General features: G+C 39.5%; 2 protein-coding genes and 1 pseudogene across 2 annotated transcripts in view; all 3 read right to left on the bottom strand.

The window, feature by feature from the left end:
• Nucleotides 1-705, bottom strand: part of LOC146636756 (uncharacterized) — a 1,691-nt gene extending 986 nt beyond the window's left edge. Inside the window, exon 1 of the mRNA XM_085350366.1 lies at nt 1-705. This exon is cut by the window's left edge and continues 396 nt beyond it. Coding sequence (XP_085206492.1) covers nt 1-625 — 625 coding nt within the window. The 5' untranslated portion in view covers nt 626-705.
• Nucleotides 706-824: 119 nt separating this feature from the next.
• LOC146636755 (uncharacterized) lies at nt 825-12,133 on the bottom strand. Its single transcript, XM_085350365.1, has 18 exons — nt 11,966-12,133; nt 10,017-10,209; nt 9,155-9,251; nt 9,005-9,066; nt 8,625-8,739; nt 8,329-8,390; nt 7,558-7,654; nt 7,408-7,469; nt 7,028-7,142; nt 6,732-6,793; nt 5,959-6,055; nt 5,809-5,870; nt 5,429-5,543; nt 5,133-5,194; nt 4,464-4,566; nt 2,677-2,741; nt 967-1,591; nt 825-838 (listed from the first exon to the last, which is right to left on the bottom strand). Exons 1-18 carry the CDS (start codon nt 11,998-12,000, stop codon nt 825-827), a joined length of 2,043 nt encoding a protein of 680 aa, XP_085206491.1. The 5' UTR covers nt 12,001-12,133.
• A 2,932-nt stretch (nt 12,134-15,065) lies between these two features.
• On the bottom strand, nt 15,066-16,304 carry LOC146636754 (uncharacterized; annotated as a pseudogene).
• Between the last annotated feature and the right edge of the window lie 74 nt (nt 16,305-16,378).

The following is a 16,378-nucleotide window of genomic DNA, read 5'->3' as shown; positions in this document are numbered from 1 at the left end:
AAGTCAGGATCACAGCCACCTTTCGTCCTTTTTTCCCCTTCAGTTCCACTCTGGCAAACTGTTGGCAAAGCCTTTTCTCAACTTCTGTAAGCCCAGAGCTGATGTCATCGTTTAGTTTGGACATGTCACGATCTTCAAAATTTTTGACAGTCATACGTGCTACTTCACCTTCCCTCCTCCTATTGAACAAAATCACTTGACAAAGGATCACCTTTGCTAGTGCTGCATAAGTTCCTGCTGTTGGGTTATCACCTAGTTTCTCCCTAGCTGATTCCACTTGCTGACCAAGATATAACTGCAGCTTCTGAACATCTCTGGTCAGTGGAAGGCTGTCGACCTTGTTGTATTTTGCCTCACTCAGGTTTGATAAGGCTGAATGGGAAACTAATTCAGACCACTTTGTTTCATGAAGTGTGTGAAACCTCCTGATTGAATCGATCGCCTCTTGATCCTCTTCCATGAGAGCACGACACATGATAATATCACTTATTTTTCTGAGAGAATGTCCAAGCTTCAGGGCCAAACTTGGGGCTTTGAATGTGCTGGTTTCAGTATCAAAACCTGAAACTCTCTTGACAGCATTAGTAAGAATAAAGAAGTTGGCTGGTTTTATTGCCTCTTCCATATTATGGATTCTTGTTGTGTGACGCAAAGTCACAAGTAATCTCCCAAGTTCCCTTACTTTCTGTCTTATATACTCATGCTTTGATCTGTCACTTCCATGCTTATTAAAAAGAGACTGAGCCAACTGCATAATATAATGATCATTCCTTATTGCACTAGACACATCATCCTTGTGCATCTTGCCCAGTACTGAGTAGAGTTCACTTGAAATTGGCTGAGACATTGTGGATTGAGTAGATGCTATACCAAAGACTCTATCTTTCAGCTTCTCTTCAGCATTATTCTCTGGTCTTAAAGCACATCTTTTCATATGCCGAGAAACTTCTTTTCTGGATATCATACCCTTACAGTATAAGCAGTACTCGTATGTCTCAGCGCTGCTGCTGCTCTTTTTTGAGATCCTTTTCACTTTAAGACAACCTGATCCTGTGGTTTTAACAGCAGAGTTGTGCTTGAAGTTACCAAGGTTTCGTAACCTTTCAAGATGAACTTTTCTGTCCTTTGATGATTTGGGTAACTGAAGCACCTGGGCGACTTCAGCATTTTCATTTACATGCGTCTCCAGATGACGTGCAAATTTTGTTTGAGGTTTTCCACACACAAAACAAAAATTGACTGTGCTTTTGATTAATTTTGTTGACTTGGTTGGGGATTCATTTTGGCTAATATCCACAGTACTCTTTTCGCTACATGCATCTTTTGTTTTCTGCTGGCATGACTCTGAGCTGTCTGGTTCTTGGTCGGGATGAAGATCATCAGTAGTTTCAAGATCATTCAAAATGTGCTCAAAGTTGTTCTTAACATCCATGGTCTGTTCTTTTTCAGCAAAAGTAACGCATAAATCAGGCATGCTAGCAGCATGGGAGTTTTTTGATGGTCCAGGTAACTCAATAGACAACTCTGTTCCTGAGCTTTCTGAATCTGATGCAGAATTTGGGATGTATTCTTCATCAGATGAGACATCACCCTGTTCGTAGATACAGCATAGATTAAATAACAGAAATAAACATGGGAAGGATAAATGCTAAATTGTTCACGTCACAGAGCTCGGGACGTAAACCAAAGTCTCTAGATGTCTTAAAAGTACTAAGAAATACCTCCTGATTTAAAGAAGAAAATGTGCAGCAGATATGTATTTTGTGCAAGTATTTTGATTCTGCTTGATCAATTTGCAATCTGTGATCGATTCAGTACTTTTTTGATATTTGTCCCATTTCTAATATCCAATTTATATTTTTTGAACAATGACATTAACAAAAAAAACAAACACAAAACAAAAAAAACTAAGACACCAGCCCTAACCTGGTCCCGGAGCCCCTCCCACAATGACCCCCACAGATCAAAATTTGTAAAACCTTTGAGACTAGATTGTATGAAACTGTTTTTTTTTTTTGTTTGTTTTTTTTACAAAGGATTATAATAAAATCTAAGTAATATTTTTACAATGTGTTTATTTATTTCTGGCCTCTCTCACATAACTTCTACACTCTATCCAGTCCAAAATCTCTCTGCTTTCAATTCTCTGAGACAACACTTACAAAACTGATTATCCTTATAATTTTGTGATGAAAGAAAAAGGAAGAGCAAGCAACATGTGGCAATCTTCACGAACTGCATCTACGTCAATATTAACTATATTATAATGAAGCCTGCGTAAATTCAACCTGGGAGAAACACCTGCACATCATCTCCATCATCATCATCATCATCTCAACTCCCTTCAGCTGCTCACTCCGGCGCAGCCAATCCGGAGCTCCCTCGCACCTATGCCTCCATTCAGCATCCGGGCATTTAAGCTCTTTCACCCATAGCTCGGCCTCTCAGCGTTTTCGCATCCCTCCACCACCCCTGCACCCCCATGCTTGCCCCCTGCCTCCATACCACCACCAGTGTCCAGACCCCAGGGGAAGACCTCCTACTTCAATCAGCAATGCTTTTATCAACAGTTTTCCCGCCGGGGTCTGACCGCCAAATATTTAATGTTCAATAAAGCATGTCTAATTCTTTCTCCGTATCTGAGTCTTTCCAGGTTGAATTTCACTGTACACTTACGTCGGACATATCCCAGTCTTCTGAAGATGTCTGGAGGCAGATCTTATGCCACACACAACGGCATTCTACAAATACAAAGAAACCACAGCATTAGACAACAACCGATGATTCATTAAGTTATAATTTAAAAAGTAGCGATCCCACACATCACAAATTATATTCACGAAGACCACTAAATATAAACAAGCATAAAGTGAATTTAAAACCAACGCATAATTCAGAATAAAAAGCAGATTTTTTTTTTTAAGTTTAAGACACATTTTAAACTTATGAATATGATATACTGAATCATCCTAATAATAAATTTTTTCATCAGATTTGAGATATAAAACATTGTTATTTTAAAAACAGACTAATTGACAGACAGACAGACAGACATACATACGATCTAATGAGAAACAGAAAAGCTAAAATGTTTATCCTACATTAATTAATAAGGATTGAGATGAAAAGGACTTCTACTAAAAAGTCATTGAAAATGTGTAGAGACACCATCAAGCATTTGTATTGCAAATTGCCTGATTGATCTATTGGAATAGGTCTGGATTAATCAGACCCAGTACCTTATTGGGCTTCCTATATTGACATTGTAAGAAGTTTGCAAGTTTGATGCAATGTTTACTCAAAGGGTTTATTATCATCAAACATCATCTTCCAAGTTTGTGTGTATATGTGTAATTACAGAATGACAAACAGACTTGAGGGCAGTTTACTTCATACATGTTGATACTCTCTTAAATATAATTAAACATTTGTGCATTTTGCTTTATCTTTATATAACAGATCAAATCAGGAACTGTGGTTTTTGCATTGTAACATCACAAATAAGCTAAATCAGCATTGTCAGTACGCATGCACGACGCGGCCGGGTCAGAGTACACCACTACCCACGATGTAAAGGCTGAATTATACTTCTCCGTCAGATATAGGCTTGGTTCTTTTAATACATCCATGGATATAGGCCTACGGGGAAGTGCTGTGCCAGGGTTGCCAGACGTCAGTGGCCAAACCCCGCACGAGCGTCTCCGGGCACCACAGAGGCTGATGGCTCCGAATATGAGGCTTTGAAAGTGAAAGTTTATTTGCAGCTGTTGATTCATTGTACCAACCTTCCCTCAGCTCTAAGGGATCTGGAATTGTCATCTGACAACTGTCAGTCTCGATCTCGAGCAGAGACTTATATCCAAGGTAGCATAGCCTCCCACTCCTGCTGTTTTGTTAAAACTATAGGGGCTTTTTGTAGTGAAAACGCCCAAGCGAGGGCCACGAATTCTTTCTTTCTCTTCCCAGCAGCACTGTATCCCCGTTTCGTACCAAATTCTTTTAAAACATTGACTTTAGGACGCTCAAAATATTCAATATCGCTATCACACGCGGCAGTGTTTACTGTTTACGATGCACGCTGGGTAGTCGTGACCCTTGACCCGGACCGGCATGCCTTGCGCGCGGTGAGATGCTTATTTAGCTTATATGAGCTTGATGTTGAAAGAGTGAAACAAAGATTTAAAGTTGTAAAGTTCAACAGTCTAATCAACAAAGAGTAAGAGGGCAATATACATTATTACAGTATGTTCTCTGTTCTCTGCCACACTAAGCAGACAAACTCAAATGCATGATATGTGATAGTATCTGCCATTACACTGTGTATCATTGCAATGGTTTGAATTGATAAAACTTTGAAGTGATTTTTTTTATTCTTTACATATGAAAATGTAGACCTGACTCATGGTAACTTATGGTATAGTGAAAAAATGCATTAATTAACACAAGATAAATAATACACTTACGCTTGCATCTTAGACCGTGCCATCTGATAGCTGTCAAAGGTGAATGGCATATCCCGCATTTGTCAAGTTTCACCGATTCAAATACCAGCCTATGAATTGTACACTGGAAAAAATTAAAAACATGAAATGAAACATAAAACATTGTTACCCAAATATTTTATGACGAATTAAAAATAATGTTTGACCATTTTACATATTTTCTACCAATCCTTCAGGAGAGATTGAAAGGGAGATAGGAGTTACTTTTTAGATAAAATAGTGAAGCATATCTATTCAATTCCTGAGATTTGTGAGTTAGAGAGAGGGGAATCTATTTAGATGAAGCAAAAGTAAAATACTAAGAAGCTAAAGTGACTGTGAGTAAAAGGTGCATGTATATGTCTGACACAGAAAAACCCAAGGTTTACAAGGACACTGGCCATCAGCCTCATAATGACATCCGAGCTCAAACTGATGCTTTCACTGTTTCACCTCCAGTGTGTGGCCACTCAGTAAAACACACTTGTTAAGGGGACACTGTGGTTAGAAAAGACCTCCTGTTCTAAATAGAGGACATTTCCACCACCGCTGCCAGATGTTTGCTAAAATACTCAAAATGGAGTTTCATGTAAACACCATAACACTTCTAACCATTGGTCAATTTTAAAACAAAGGTCAATTTCAACTCACCTCACAAGCAGAGTCGTTAGGCACAGCTCTGGATGATTGTGGCACCTCTTTCGATTTGCTCTCTGTACAAGGGAACATAAGGAGATTCAGTGCTTGACTTTCGTTAAGTCAGAAAAAACACATCTACGCATAACGCAATCAATTCACATCCCTGACTGTTACAATTCTACTCAAAATATCCATCAAGACACTATAGAATCATCAGAAATGTCCCAATACTGGCACATTTTTCATGCAGCAAACCTTCAGGCATGTCATGCATTGCCAGAAGTTAACAACATTTACTCAAAACTGACCACTGGTAAGTTCTTCTGAGAACGCTTGGGGTGACAACTCCTGATACTGGACACCAACTTCACCAATTAACTCTTTCAGAGAAGAAGTGCCACGCTGACCTCCAACAGAATGCACCTAAAAAGATGCAAAGATGAACAAGCATCAATGGTACAGTGTCCATCTGATCAAGAGGGACACTCTCAGTCAAACCTTAAAACACCCAAATGATGTTGAGAGGGAAATGCAATGTTAAATGATGACTACCTGTACTTACAATGATTTAAAGACTGCACATGCAGTATAATTGTAATCAATTGATAAACATGATCTTTACAAACCACACTATTTACCAAACTACACATTGATACAATCTTTAGTAAACAGATGAATCCATGCTAACCTCATGTTCAGAGTTGTCTGCTGTAGGTCTAGATGACTGACACTCTGCTCTTAATTCTCTGTCTGTAGAAGAGAACACAAGACATGGAGGCATAGTGCTTTGCAAGACCCCAGGGTTTAACAGGTAGTGCTTACTCAAGCAGGGACTCACCTGTGAATGAGTCTGTAGAGATCACATGGTGCTCCACGTCATGGGCAATAGGCTCTGCAACACACTGTTGACCAGAAGGGATGCTTGCGATCTTTAGCTGGGTATGAAAAGTAGAACAAATATTGTAAACATCTGGCAGCTACAGTGGAAATGTATTTAATCCACTACAAGTGGTCTTTTCTAACCAGTGTCCCCTCAACCCGTGTGTTTTTCTGAGTACGCCAAACACTGGAGATGAAACAATGAAAGACTCAGTTTGAGCTCAGATGTCAGGACAGTGTTCTCACATACCTTGAGTTTGTCTGTGTCAGACACACACACACATAGTTAAGCATTTTCTGTTTCACCTTCAGTTAAATACAGTTCTAACTCTCACCCTAACTGCAAGGAAACAGAGTGATTAACCCTTACCTAGTTAAGTGAAGCCAAAGTAAGACAATACTAAGAAGCTAAAGTGACTGTGAGTAAAAGGTGCATGTATATGTCTGACACAGAAAAACCCAAGGTTTACAAGGACACTGGCCATCAGCCTCATAATGACATCCGAGCTCAAACTGATGCTTTCACTGTTTCACCTCCAGTGTGTGGCCACTCAGTAAAACACACTTGTTAAGGGGACACTGTGGTTAGAAAAGACCTCCTGTTCTAAATAGAGGACATTTCCACCACCGCTGCCAGATGTTTGCTAAAATACTCAAAATGGAGTTTCATGTAAACACCATAACACTTCTAACCATTGGTCAATTTTAAAACAAAGGTCAATTTCAACTCACCTCACAAGCAGAGTCGTTAGGCACAGCTCTGGATGATTGTGGCACCTCTTTCGATTTGCTCTCTGTACAAGGGAACACAAGGAGATTCAGTGCTTGACTTTCGTTAAGTCAGAAAAAACACATCTACGCATAACGCAATCAATTCACATCCCTGACTGTTACAATTCTACTCAAAATATCCATCAAGACACTATAGAATCATCAGAAATGTCCCAATACTGGCACATTTTTCATGCAGCAAACCTTCAGGCATGTCATGCATTGCCAGAAGTTAACAACATTTACTCAAAACTGACCACTGGTAAGTTCTTCTGAGAACGCTTGGGGTGACAACTCCTGATACTGGACACCAACTTCACCAATTAACTCTTTCAGAGAAGAAGTGCCACGCTGACCTCCAACAGAATGCACCTAAAAAGATGCAAAGATGAACAAGCATCAATGGTACAGTGTCCATCTGATCAAGAGGGACACTCTCAGTCAAACCTTAAAACACCCAAATGATGTTGAGAGGGAAATGCAATGTTAAATGATGACTACCTGTACTTACAATGATTTAAAGACTGCACATGCAGTATAATTGTAATCAATTGATAAACATGATCTTTACAAACCACATTATTTACCAAACTACACATTGATACAATCTTTAGTAAACAGATGAATCCATGCTAACCTCATGCTCAGAGTTGTCTGCTGTAGGTCTAGATGACTGACACTCTGCTCTTAATTCTCTGTCTGTAGAAGAGAACACAAGACATGGAGACATAGTGCTTTGCAAGACCCCAGGGTTTAACAGGTAGTGCTTACTCAAGCAGGGACTCACCTGTGAATGAGTCTGTAGAGATCACATGGTGCTCCACGTCATGGGCAATAGGCTCTGCAACACACTGTTGACCAGAAGGGATGCTTGCGATCTTTAGCTGGGTATGAAAAGTAGAACAAATATTGTAAACATCTGGCAGCTACAGTGGAAATGTATTTAATCCACTACAAGTGGTCTTTTCTAACCAGTGTCCCCTCAACCCGTGTGTTTTTCTGAGTATGCCAAACACTGGAGATGAAACAATGAAAGACTCAGTTTGAGCTCAGATGTCAGGACAGTGTTCTCACATACCTTGAGTTTGTCTGTGTCAGACACACACACATAGTTAAGCATTTTCTGTTTCACCTTCAGTTAAATACAGTTCTAACTTTCACCCTAACTGCAAGGAAACAGAGTGATTAACCCTTACCTAGTTAAGTGAAGCCAAAGTAAGACAATACTAAGAAGCTAAAGTGACTGTGAGTAAAAGGTGCATGTATATGTCTGACACAGAAAAACCCAAGGTTTACAAGGACACTGGCCATCAGCCTCATAATGACATCCGAGCTCAAACTGATGCTTTCACTGTTTCACCTCCAGTGTGTGGCCACTCAGTAAAACACACTTGTTAAGGGGACACTGTGGTTAGAAAAGACCTCCTGTTCTAAATAGAGGACATTTCCACCACCGCTGCCAGATGTTTGCTAAAATACTCAAAATGGAGTTTCATGTAAACACCATAACACTTCTAACCATTGGTCAATTTTAAAACAAAGGTCAATTTCAACTCACCTCACAAGCAGAGTCGTTAGGCACAGCTCTGGATGATTGTGGCACCTCTTTCGATTTGCTCTCTGTACAAGGGAACATAAGGAGATTCAGTGCTTGACTTTCGTTAAGTCAGAAAAAACACATCTACGCATAACGCAATCAATTCACATCCCTGACTGTTACAATTCTACTCAAAATATCCATCAAGACACTATAGAATCATCAGAAATGTCCCAATACTGGCACATTTTTCATGCAGCAAACCTTCAGGCATGTCATGCATTGCCAGAAGTTAACAACATTTACTCAAAACTGACCACTGGTAAGTTCTTCTGAGAACGCTTGGGGTGACAACTCCTGATACTGGACACCAACTTCACCAATTAACTCTTTCAGAGAAGAAGTGCCACGCTGACCTCCAACAGAATGCACCTAAAAAGATGCAAAGATGAACAAGCATCAATGGTACAGTGTCCATCTGATCAAGAGGGACACTCTCAGTCAAACCTTAAAACACCCAAATGATGTTGAGAGGGAAATGCAATGTTAAATGATGACTACCTGTACTTACAATGATTTAAAGACTGCACATGCAGTATAATTGTAATCAATTGATAAACATGATCTTTACAAACCACATTATTTACCAAACTACACATTGATACAATCTTTAGTAAACAGATGAATCCATGCTAACCTCATGCTCAGAGTTGTCTGCTGTAGGTCTAGATGACTGACACTCTGCTCTTAATTCTCTGTCTGTAGAAGAGAACACAAGACATGGAGGCATAGTGCTTTGCAAGACCCCAGGGTTTAACAGGTAGTGCTTACTCAAGCAGGGACTCACCTGTGAATGAGTCTGTAGAGATCACATGGTGCTCCACGTCATGGGCAATAGGCTCTGCAACACACTGTTGACCAGAAGGGATGCTTGCGATCTTTAGCTGGGTATGAAAAGTAGAACAAATATTGTAAACATCTGGCAGCTACAGTGGAAATGTATTTAATCCACTACAAGTGGTCTTTTCTAACCAGTGTCCCCTCAACCCGTGTGTTTTTCTGAGTATGCCAAACACTGGAGATGAAACAATGAAAGACTCAGTTTGAGCTCAGATGTCAGGACAGTGTTCTCACATACCTTGAGTTTGTCTGTGTCAGACACACACACATAGTTAAGCATTTTCTGTTTCACCTTCAGTTAAATACAGTTCTAACTTTCACCCTAACTGCAAGGAAACAGAGTGATTAACCCTTACCTAGTTAAGTGAAGCCAAAGTAAGACAATACTAAGAAGCTAAAGTGACTGTGAGTAAAAGGTGCATGTATATGTCTGACACAGAAAAACCCAAGGTTTACAAGGACACTGGCCATCAGCCTCATAATGACATCTGAGCTCAAACTGATGCTTTCACTGTTTCACCTCCAGTGTGTGGCCACTCAGTAAAACACACTTGTGGAGGGGACACAAAACAGATAAGCTTGCAATCATCACTTGGGAAAGTCATACAAATTCAAGATTTAGTTAAACCAGATTGAATACCACCAAGAGGACATTTAAATATTGTGACTAGGGCTGAAACAACTAATCGATTAATCGACAACTAATCGATTATTGAAATAATCGTTAGTTGCAGCCCTAATTGTGACATCTAGATATGTAGGTTTTAAACAACAATTCATAGGGGGAAATTTTTTTTTAAATGACCCACCTTTTTCCGCCAGGGCCATTCTTTCCCACCATAGTCATAAGTAATTTCACTTCCTGCCGCAATTTCCTTCAGTGCAAAAAGGCAGAGATGTGGCTTCCCTTCTGCTTCAATCAACTTCATTCTGCAATTTGGTGTCCTGTGTTCATCGTTTACTAGTCGCCCAAATGACCCATCTTCAAGTGCTCCATCAATACTGCAAATTTGGAAACATACATTAAACAAACATTTATAGTGACACGCCTATGAACTATACTATAATTTTTAAGCACCAACACAAACACAACATCCAATACAAGTTTAGTTGTTAAATGCATAGTTGATAAGTTAAAGAGGGTCCATCAGTCAAGGACGCGTTGCTTTCTGACTGAGATAAGTGTTTGCGCTTCTACTTGTGCTTAGAGCTTAAACGTGGTTTTGTTGTACTGTCGCGCTGACCTAGTAGGTGTAGGTGTGGCTGTGGCTGTTACTCTTCTCTTCCTCCTCTTGCCCACTACCTGCTCTGTGCTGCTGCTTGCGCGTGGCCGCTGATTAGACCTTGTGCAATCTACAGCTAAGCGCAGCCTGGTGCGCACTGCTCCGCCAGGTGAGTTGAATTAGAGCAATCAAGGGCGGGTGTGCCTAGTAGACCTTAAAATGCATGCAGCAGTCATTTGACCCGAGCGTGACATGCTGAGAGGACAGCAAACCAAGCACAATCCACTTTGAGGAAGACTTTGAGTTAGACGGGCTATCGGTAAGCTTGGACTCATATTTGCTGCTTATGTTTGGGAACTATGGAAGCTCAATTGTGGAAATGTATTTATGCTTTGGGAAATAGTTACTGCATTTAAGTTTAAAAAATTATATTGATATTAAAATAAATGTTTAAGTTTGAATAAACTGTTTATGTAGGTAGTGTTTCCCACACTTATGTTAATTAATACTAAAAGCAATTACCCCAAATCCTTGGTTAAATCTTAAAACTAGTGTAAATATGTTTGGTTTAATTTAAGGAAAATAATTCTTTGTAAAAGAAAATCCTTGGTTAAAGTCTTTATTAAAATATTTGTAAACTCTAAAATGTATACTTTAAAAATGTAATTGTTACAGAAAGTGTAAAAAATGCAAGGTAGACCACAGTTTATTTCATCTTTGTTGTTTGAAATTACTCACCTCTGATTCAAAAACTAATGAATGTAAAACTAAAACTAGGATAAATGATAGTTTAGACAAAAGTGGCTTTACTGAAGTGTATATTTTTGTTATTTCATTTGTCTTCTGTATAATGCATTTAATTATCTGAATGATTAATGAAATGTTCTTTATTTTTTGTGTTGAAAGGTTTTTCACCTATCCATCAAGCCATCCATCTACCTACCTCACAGACAGAGAACACTTGACATGTACTATTTTGGCATTGTACATATTATACAGTAGTTTTGGACACAGTATAACAGTGCACGAGTCTCCGTGTCCACATGTGCCAAATGCGCACAGACACAGGGCCGCTCATTCAGCCCTGGCCATTTGAATTTTCTTTTATTATTTTCTCTATCTCTATATTATATTTTAAATCTTCACAGCAGCGTGAGCACACTGTCTTAGCTGTAAAATGTAGGCTTATATTATTACCCCTCTAACCCCGTACATTACGCCCATGAGTGTGTATTAGAGAAGGCACACACAGGCTGAATACGGGGACTAACGGGCCCTCAGCATATGTGGGAGTCCCGTCAGTCCCCAGTACTGCGAGTTCCCGGGGACCACAGGGTCACCGGGAAATGACGGAGCCTCAGTAAGAATGAGATCCTGCTATTCCACGGGTCCGTCACTCCCCCTTCTATAGATTCTGGGGACTGACGGGGCCGGGTACTAGAGGTAAGGACTCGTTAAAGAGCAATATGAGATGTTTGCTTCAGAAATCCTGACCTTGCAATAGAAATGTAAACATTCAGTCATTTTGAATTTACCACAAAGTCTTCTGCTTCCATATGAATTCAAACATGAAGACTGAACATGCGCTGGGGTACAGGTTACGTCTGTGTTCAGCTTCAGTTGCATCAATAAGCTCCCCTCTATACTCGACCACGAAGTCTCCTTGTTTGAAATTGGCTAAAGTGAAGATGCCACGACCTGAAGACACAACCATATTAGAGACACAGGCGTGGCAGCACTGCAAATAATCAATTCATTAAATATGTATATCTGTAAATTGCAAGTATGCAATGTTGTGCTTTTTTTCAATTCTACATATATAATAAAGAAAACATGTCCAAGTGCAGAAAACATAAATAGCCAGGCTCGCTAATAACTAAATTATTATTAAAATACCTTAGATTTTAATTTATATTGATGTTTGTACAGGTCACCACTGGTGATGTGTAACCCCTCAGTCTAGCCTGCAGTGTGTCAAAGTCACTCACCTTTAACTGAATTAATAAATTTGATTTCTAACATTGAATTCTTGTCTCTTCTTGCAAGGATGTGATTAATGGCATCCTGAAGGGGAGTGGTTCTCCGTGACATGATTTGCTAAGGAAATCAAGATAAAAATGTAAACAACATCAAAACTTCAAGCCTTTATGCTTACAAGGGCATTAGTAAAGCTGAATGAGAAGCACCCCCCCCCCCCCACCATGTTAGCGTATTATTAGTTTAAGGTTATTTTAGTTTGGTGATGAGTGCTGGAGGGATTCTGATTAACAGATAAATGGATGGGGGCGAGGCTGTATTTGTGCAGATTAACTTGACTGTGTTCCACCTGTGTTGATTAAGTCAAGTTTCTGACATGCTCCACCCAATTTTTCTTATTTCACTAATAGCATGGATACTGAAACTGTTTCAATTGAGTTCTATGCTTTCATTACATTCACATAACAGACACAGACAAGGCTGATGTCTGAGTTGTTTTAACAGAAAGCATGCACTTGCAGATATTAAAGATACTTAAATGTCCTAATTTAACTAAAGCCTAACTCTGACTTAGCCTAAACCTGTCTGTCAAACTAAGCTTTAGATCTCTCAGGAATCATGTGCTTCATCAACACAACTATAAGAGCAAAACAAATGTTGTTTTTTTTACAATATTTTATAAACAAGTGTGCAGAGTGACACCAATACTGTCTCAATTTAATTTCATAAATCTACAAGAGTTTATTTGTATTTGCCTTCCAATGTTTCCTTGGTATTTGGGCAAAGATCATCTAATAGCAGTAGCAGCCATTTTACATTAAACAAGTGATCTTGTCGTGAAAAAGGCCTTCTTTCAAACTCAGTGAAACATCACACACTTGTGTAATTTCTTACCTTGAAACAAGTGATGAGATTAGGCCAGGGTAAAAATAACCCTGGGACAGTCCGGGAATCCCCGCCCCGCGTGTTGCTGTGACCTCCGTGAACCGTTCCGCGTGCTCCGGCCCGCTCCGCCGTCCTCACCTCGTTGTGGTCCGGTCCCCGCGGTGCGCTCTCCGCCGTATGCTTTCCACCGTACCTCGTCGTTCCCTCACCTGCCGCCTCACCACGGCTGTGCCTACTCTGAAGCACTGTGTCTGTCAGAACGCCCGTCTTTTAAAAGTTTTATAATTACCTTCTTACCTTTTCTCCAAAGCGTGTCAAAACTCTGCCAAAATTGATGGATGAATAAGAAGCGCCCAATCAGTCAGTCTAAATCATTGATGTAAATATCAATGGTCTAAATGGGTAATGTTAAAATGCGCATGCGCAGCTTCCAATTTCGCGCCATGTGTATAATGTCCCGCGCTCGTGTATAATTTCCCGCGCTTGTGTGTGCGGCATGCAGGGACAACTCCAACCGACAGGGGGCAGTGGCGGACACACAAATATACAACATATGTCAAGTTTTTGGTTTACAAAGACTTTTGAGAAAAACACTTTTTGGGTATTAAAACATGCCCAGAAACCATTTTAAAAGGTCAATTTTATGAGGACAGCAAAATGTCCTCCTGTAACAGAGGGTCCTCATAGCTCTTTGATTTGTCTTGAAAATTGTCCTCCTAAAACGAAAAACAAACACACACACACACACACACACACACACACAGCATGTTATGCCAGTTTCAGCTGAAACTATGTTTCAAACCGTAATCCGGGTTTTTAGTTCACCATTTATGAGGTTTCAAGAAGAAAATAAAAGACAGATCTGAATGTTTGAAAATGTTTTGGAAAGATTCTGTAAAGATGAGATGAAAAATACTCAAAGGATAAATTTAATTGGTTTATTATTTAGATAAGAATAACAAGCAAGTAAAGGAAGAAACAAGGTAAAATGAAGTAATAATGAAAGAAGTTAAACAAGTAAATGAAGAAACAAGGTAAAATGAAGTAATAATGAAAGAAGTTAAACAAGTAAATGAAGAAACAAGGTAAAATGAAGTAATAATGAAAGAAGTTAAACAAGTAAATGAAGAAACAAGGTAAAATGAAGTAATAATGAAAGAAGTTAAACAAGTAAATGAAGAAACAAGGTAAAATGAAGTAATAATGAAAGAAGTTGAACAAGTAAATGAAGAAACAAGGTAAAATGAAGTAATAATGAAAGAAGTTAAACAAGTAAAGGAAGAAACAAGGTAAAATGAAGTAATAATGAAAGAAGTTAAACAAGTAAATGAAGAAACAAGGTAAAATGAAGTAATAATGAAAGGAGTTAAACAAGTAAATGAAGAAACAAGGTAAAATGAAGTAATAATGAAAGAAGTTAAACAAGTAAATGAAGAAAAAAGGTAAAATGAAGAAATAATGAAAGAAGTTAAACAAGTAAATGAAGAAACAAGGTAAAATGAAGTAATAATGAAAGAAGTTAAACAAGTAAATGAAGAAACAAGGTAAAATGAAGTAACAATGAAAGAAGTTAAACAAGTAAATGAAGAAAAAAGGCAGAGCAGAGAAAACCCCAACAATCCCCTCTGAGCAAGCACTTGGCGACAGTGGGGAGGAAAAACTGCCTTTAAACGGGCAGAAACCTCCGGCAGAACCAGGCTCAGGAGGGGACAGTCAACTGCCGGGACTGGCTGGGGGGGGGGGTTAACAGAGGTGGAGCAAGACGAGGCTACATCAGGTGAGGAAGCAGTAGCGTCTCTCCTCTGGAACAAGTGGAACCATTTTTTTCTTTTTTTTCATGCACTTTTCCACGAGCGCTTTTTTCTCCACGATGAGATTTCTCAGCTCGTCGATGGTTTCTGCAAGTGGTTTTTCTTCAAGTTTCTCACATCTCTGTTCCACCTCTTCCAATGCTGCTTGTTGTTCTTCAAGCTTGTCTTTGAGTTGTTTGGATGTTGCCTCCTGTATCAGCTTGTCCTTGTGCATGTCTGCATTTCTCTGTTGGACCTCTTTGTGCTTGTCTTTTAACTGCTTCTTTCTTTTCTTGATTTCTTGATTTTTGTCTTCATGTATTTTGTCTTCTTGTTGTTTTTGTGACTGCATTTGAGTGTGTTCACTCTTCAAGTTATTGAATTCCACCAAACGCCCCTTAACGAGCTCGGAGTTGTTTCTCGCTATCTGATCGATCCTTTTCTGCATCTGTGAGCAGCGTTTCTCCAGTTTGTCTCTTTCTTCTTCCACTTTAGTTGCTTTGTCCTCCAGCTGATTACAAAACTCTTGCAGTTTTAGATTTTTAGACTGAAAGTCCTGGACGATGCGTTTTCCTTCTTTCAGTCTTTTTTGTTGTTGCTCTTTCTGTTGAAGAAGGTCTTTATTTTGGCGCAGTGTTTCATCCAGGCTTTCTTTCAGCATGCGGTATTTTTCCTGCATGCTCTTCAGTTTGTGCTGCATGTCTTGTTGCTTTTTGTCCTGCTCTTCCTTCTGTTGGAGGAATTTATTCTTTTCTTCCACAGCTTCATGGAGCTGTCTTTGGAGGAGCCGATTTTTTCGGTCCATGTGTTGGAGATCCCGTTGTATCTTATCAGTCATCGTTTTCTTGTCTTGGAGCTGGTTGGTCATTTCTTTTAGTTCTGCGCGCTTTTGCCTGTTTTCTTTATTGAGGTGCACAATCTGCTCTCGGGCCTGAGCAAACTTGATTCCCCAGCCTTCATTAATAATGTTTATGTCCGGCTGGCGCTGTTGTCTTTCTTCCAGCTCTTTATTTTGGGCTTCCATTCGTCTACACTTGTCCTCCAGTTGATGTTTTTCTTCTTCAATTTGTTGCATTTTTTTCTGGAGAAGGTAGTTTTCCTTCCTACTCTCCTCTAATGCCCTTTGGAAGGATGAGATGCCATTTGGGGAAATTGGCTGGCCACGCCAGGAAGGAGAGGCGGCGTAATCTTTTTGAATTGGTTGTTTTTTTCTTGGAAACATGTTGGAGTTTCTATACGATGACTTTGAAGAGCTTTCCAAATGTTTCTGTGGTGAACGTTTTGTATGCTGCAAAC

Source organism: Diplotaxodon limnothrissa, linkage group LG3 (assembly GCF_057381915.1).
Source record: "Diplotaxodon limnothrissa isolate DT_005_m linkage group LG3, D_limnothrissa_male_GT1.1, whole genome shotgun sequence".
NCBI classification, from domain to species: domain Eukaryota; kingdom Metazoa; phylum Chordata; class Actinopteri; order Cichliformes; family Cichlidae; genus Diplotaxodon; species Diplotaxodon limnothrissa.
The sequence above is the reverse complement of the archived record's forward strand: the minus strand, read 5'-3'. Positions and strand labels throughout refer to the sequence as shown.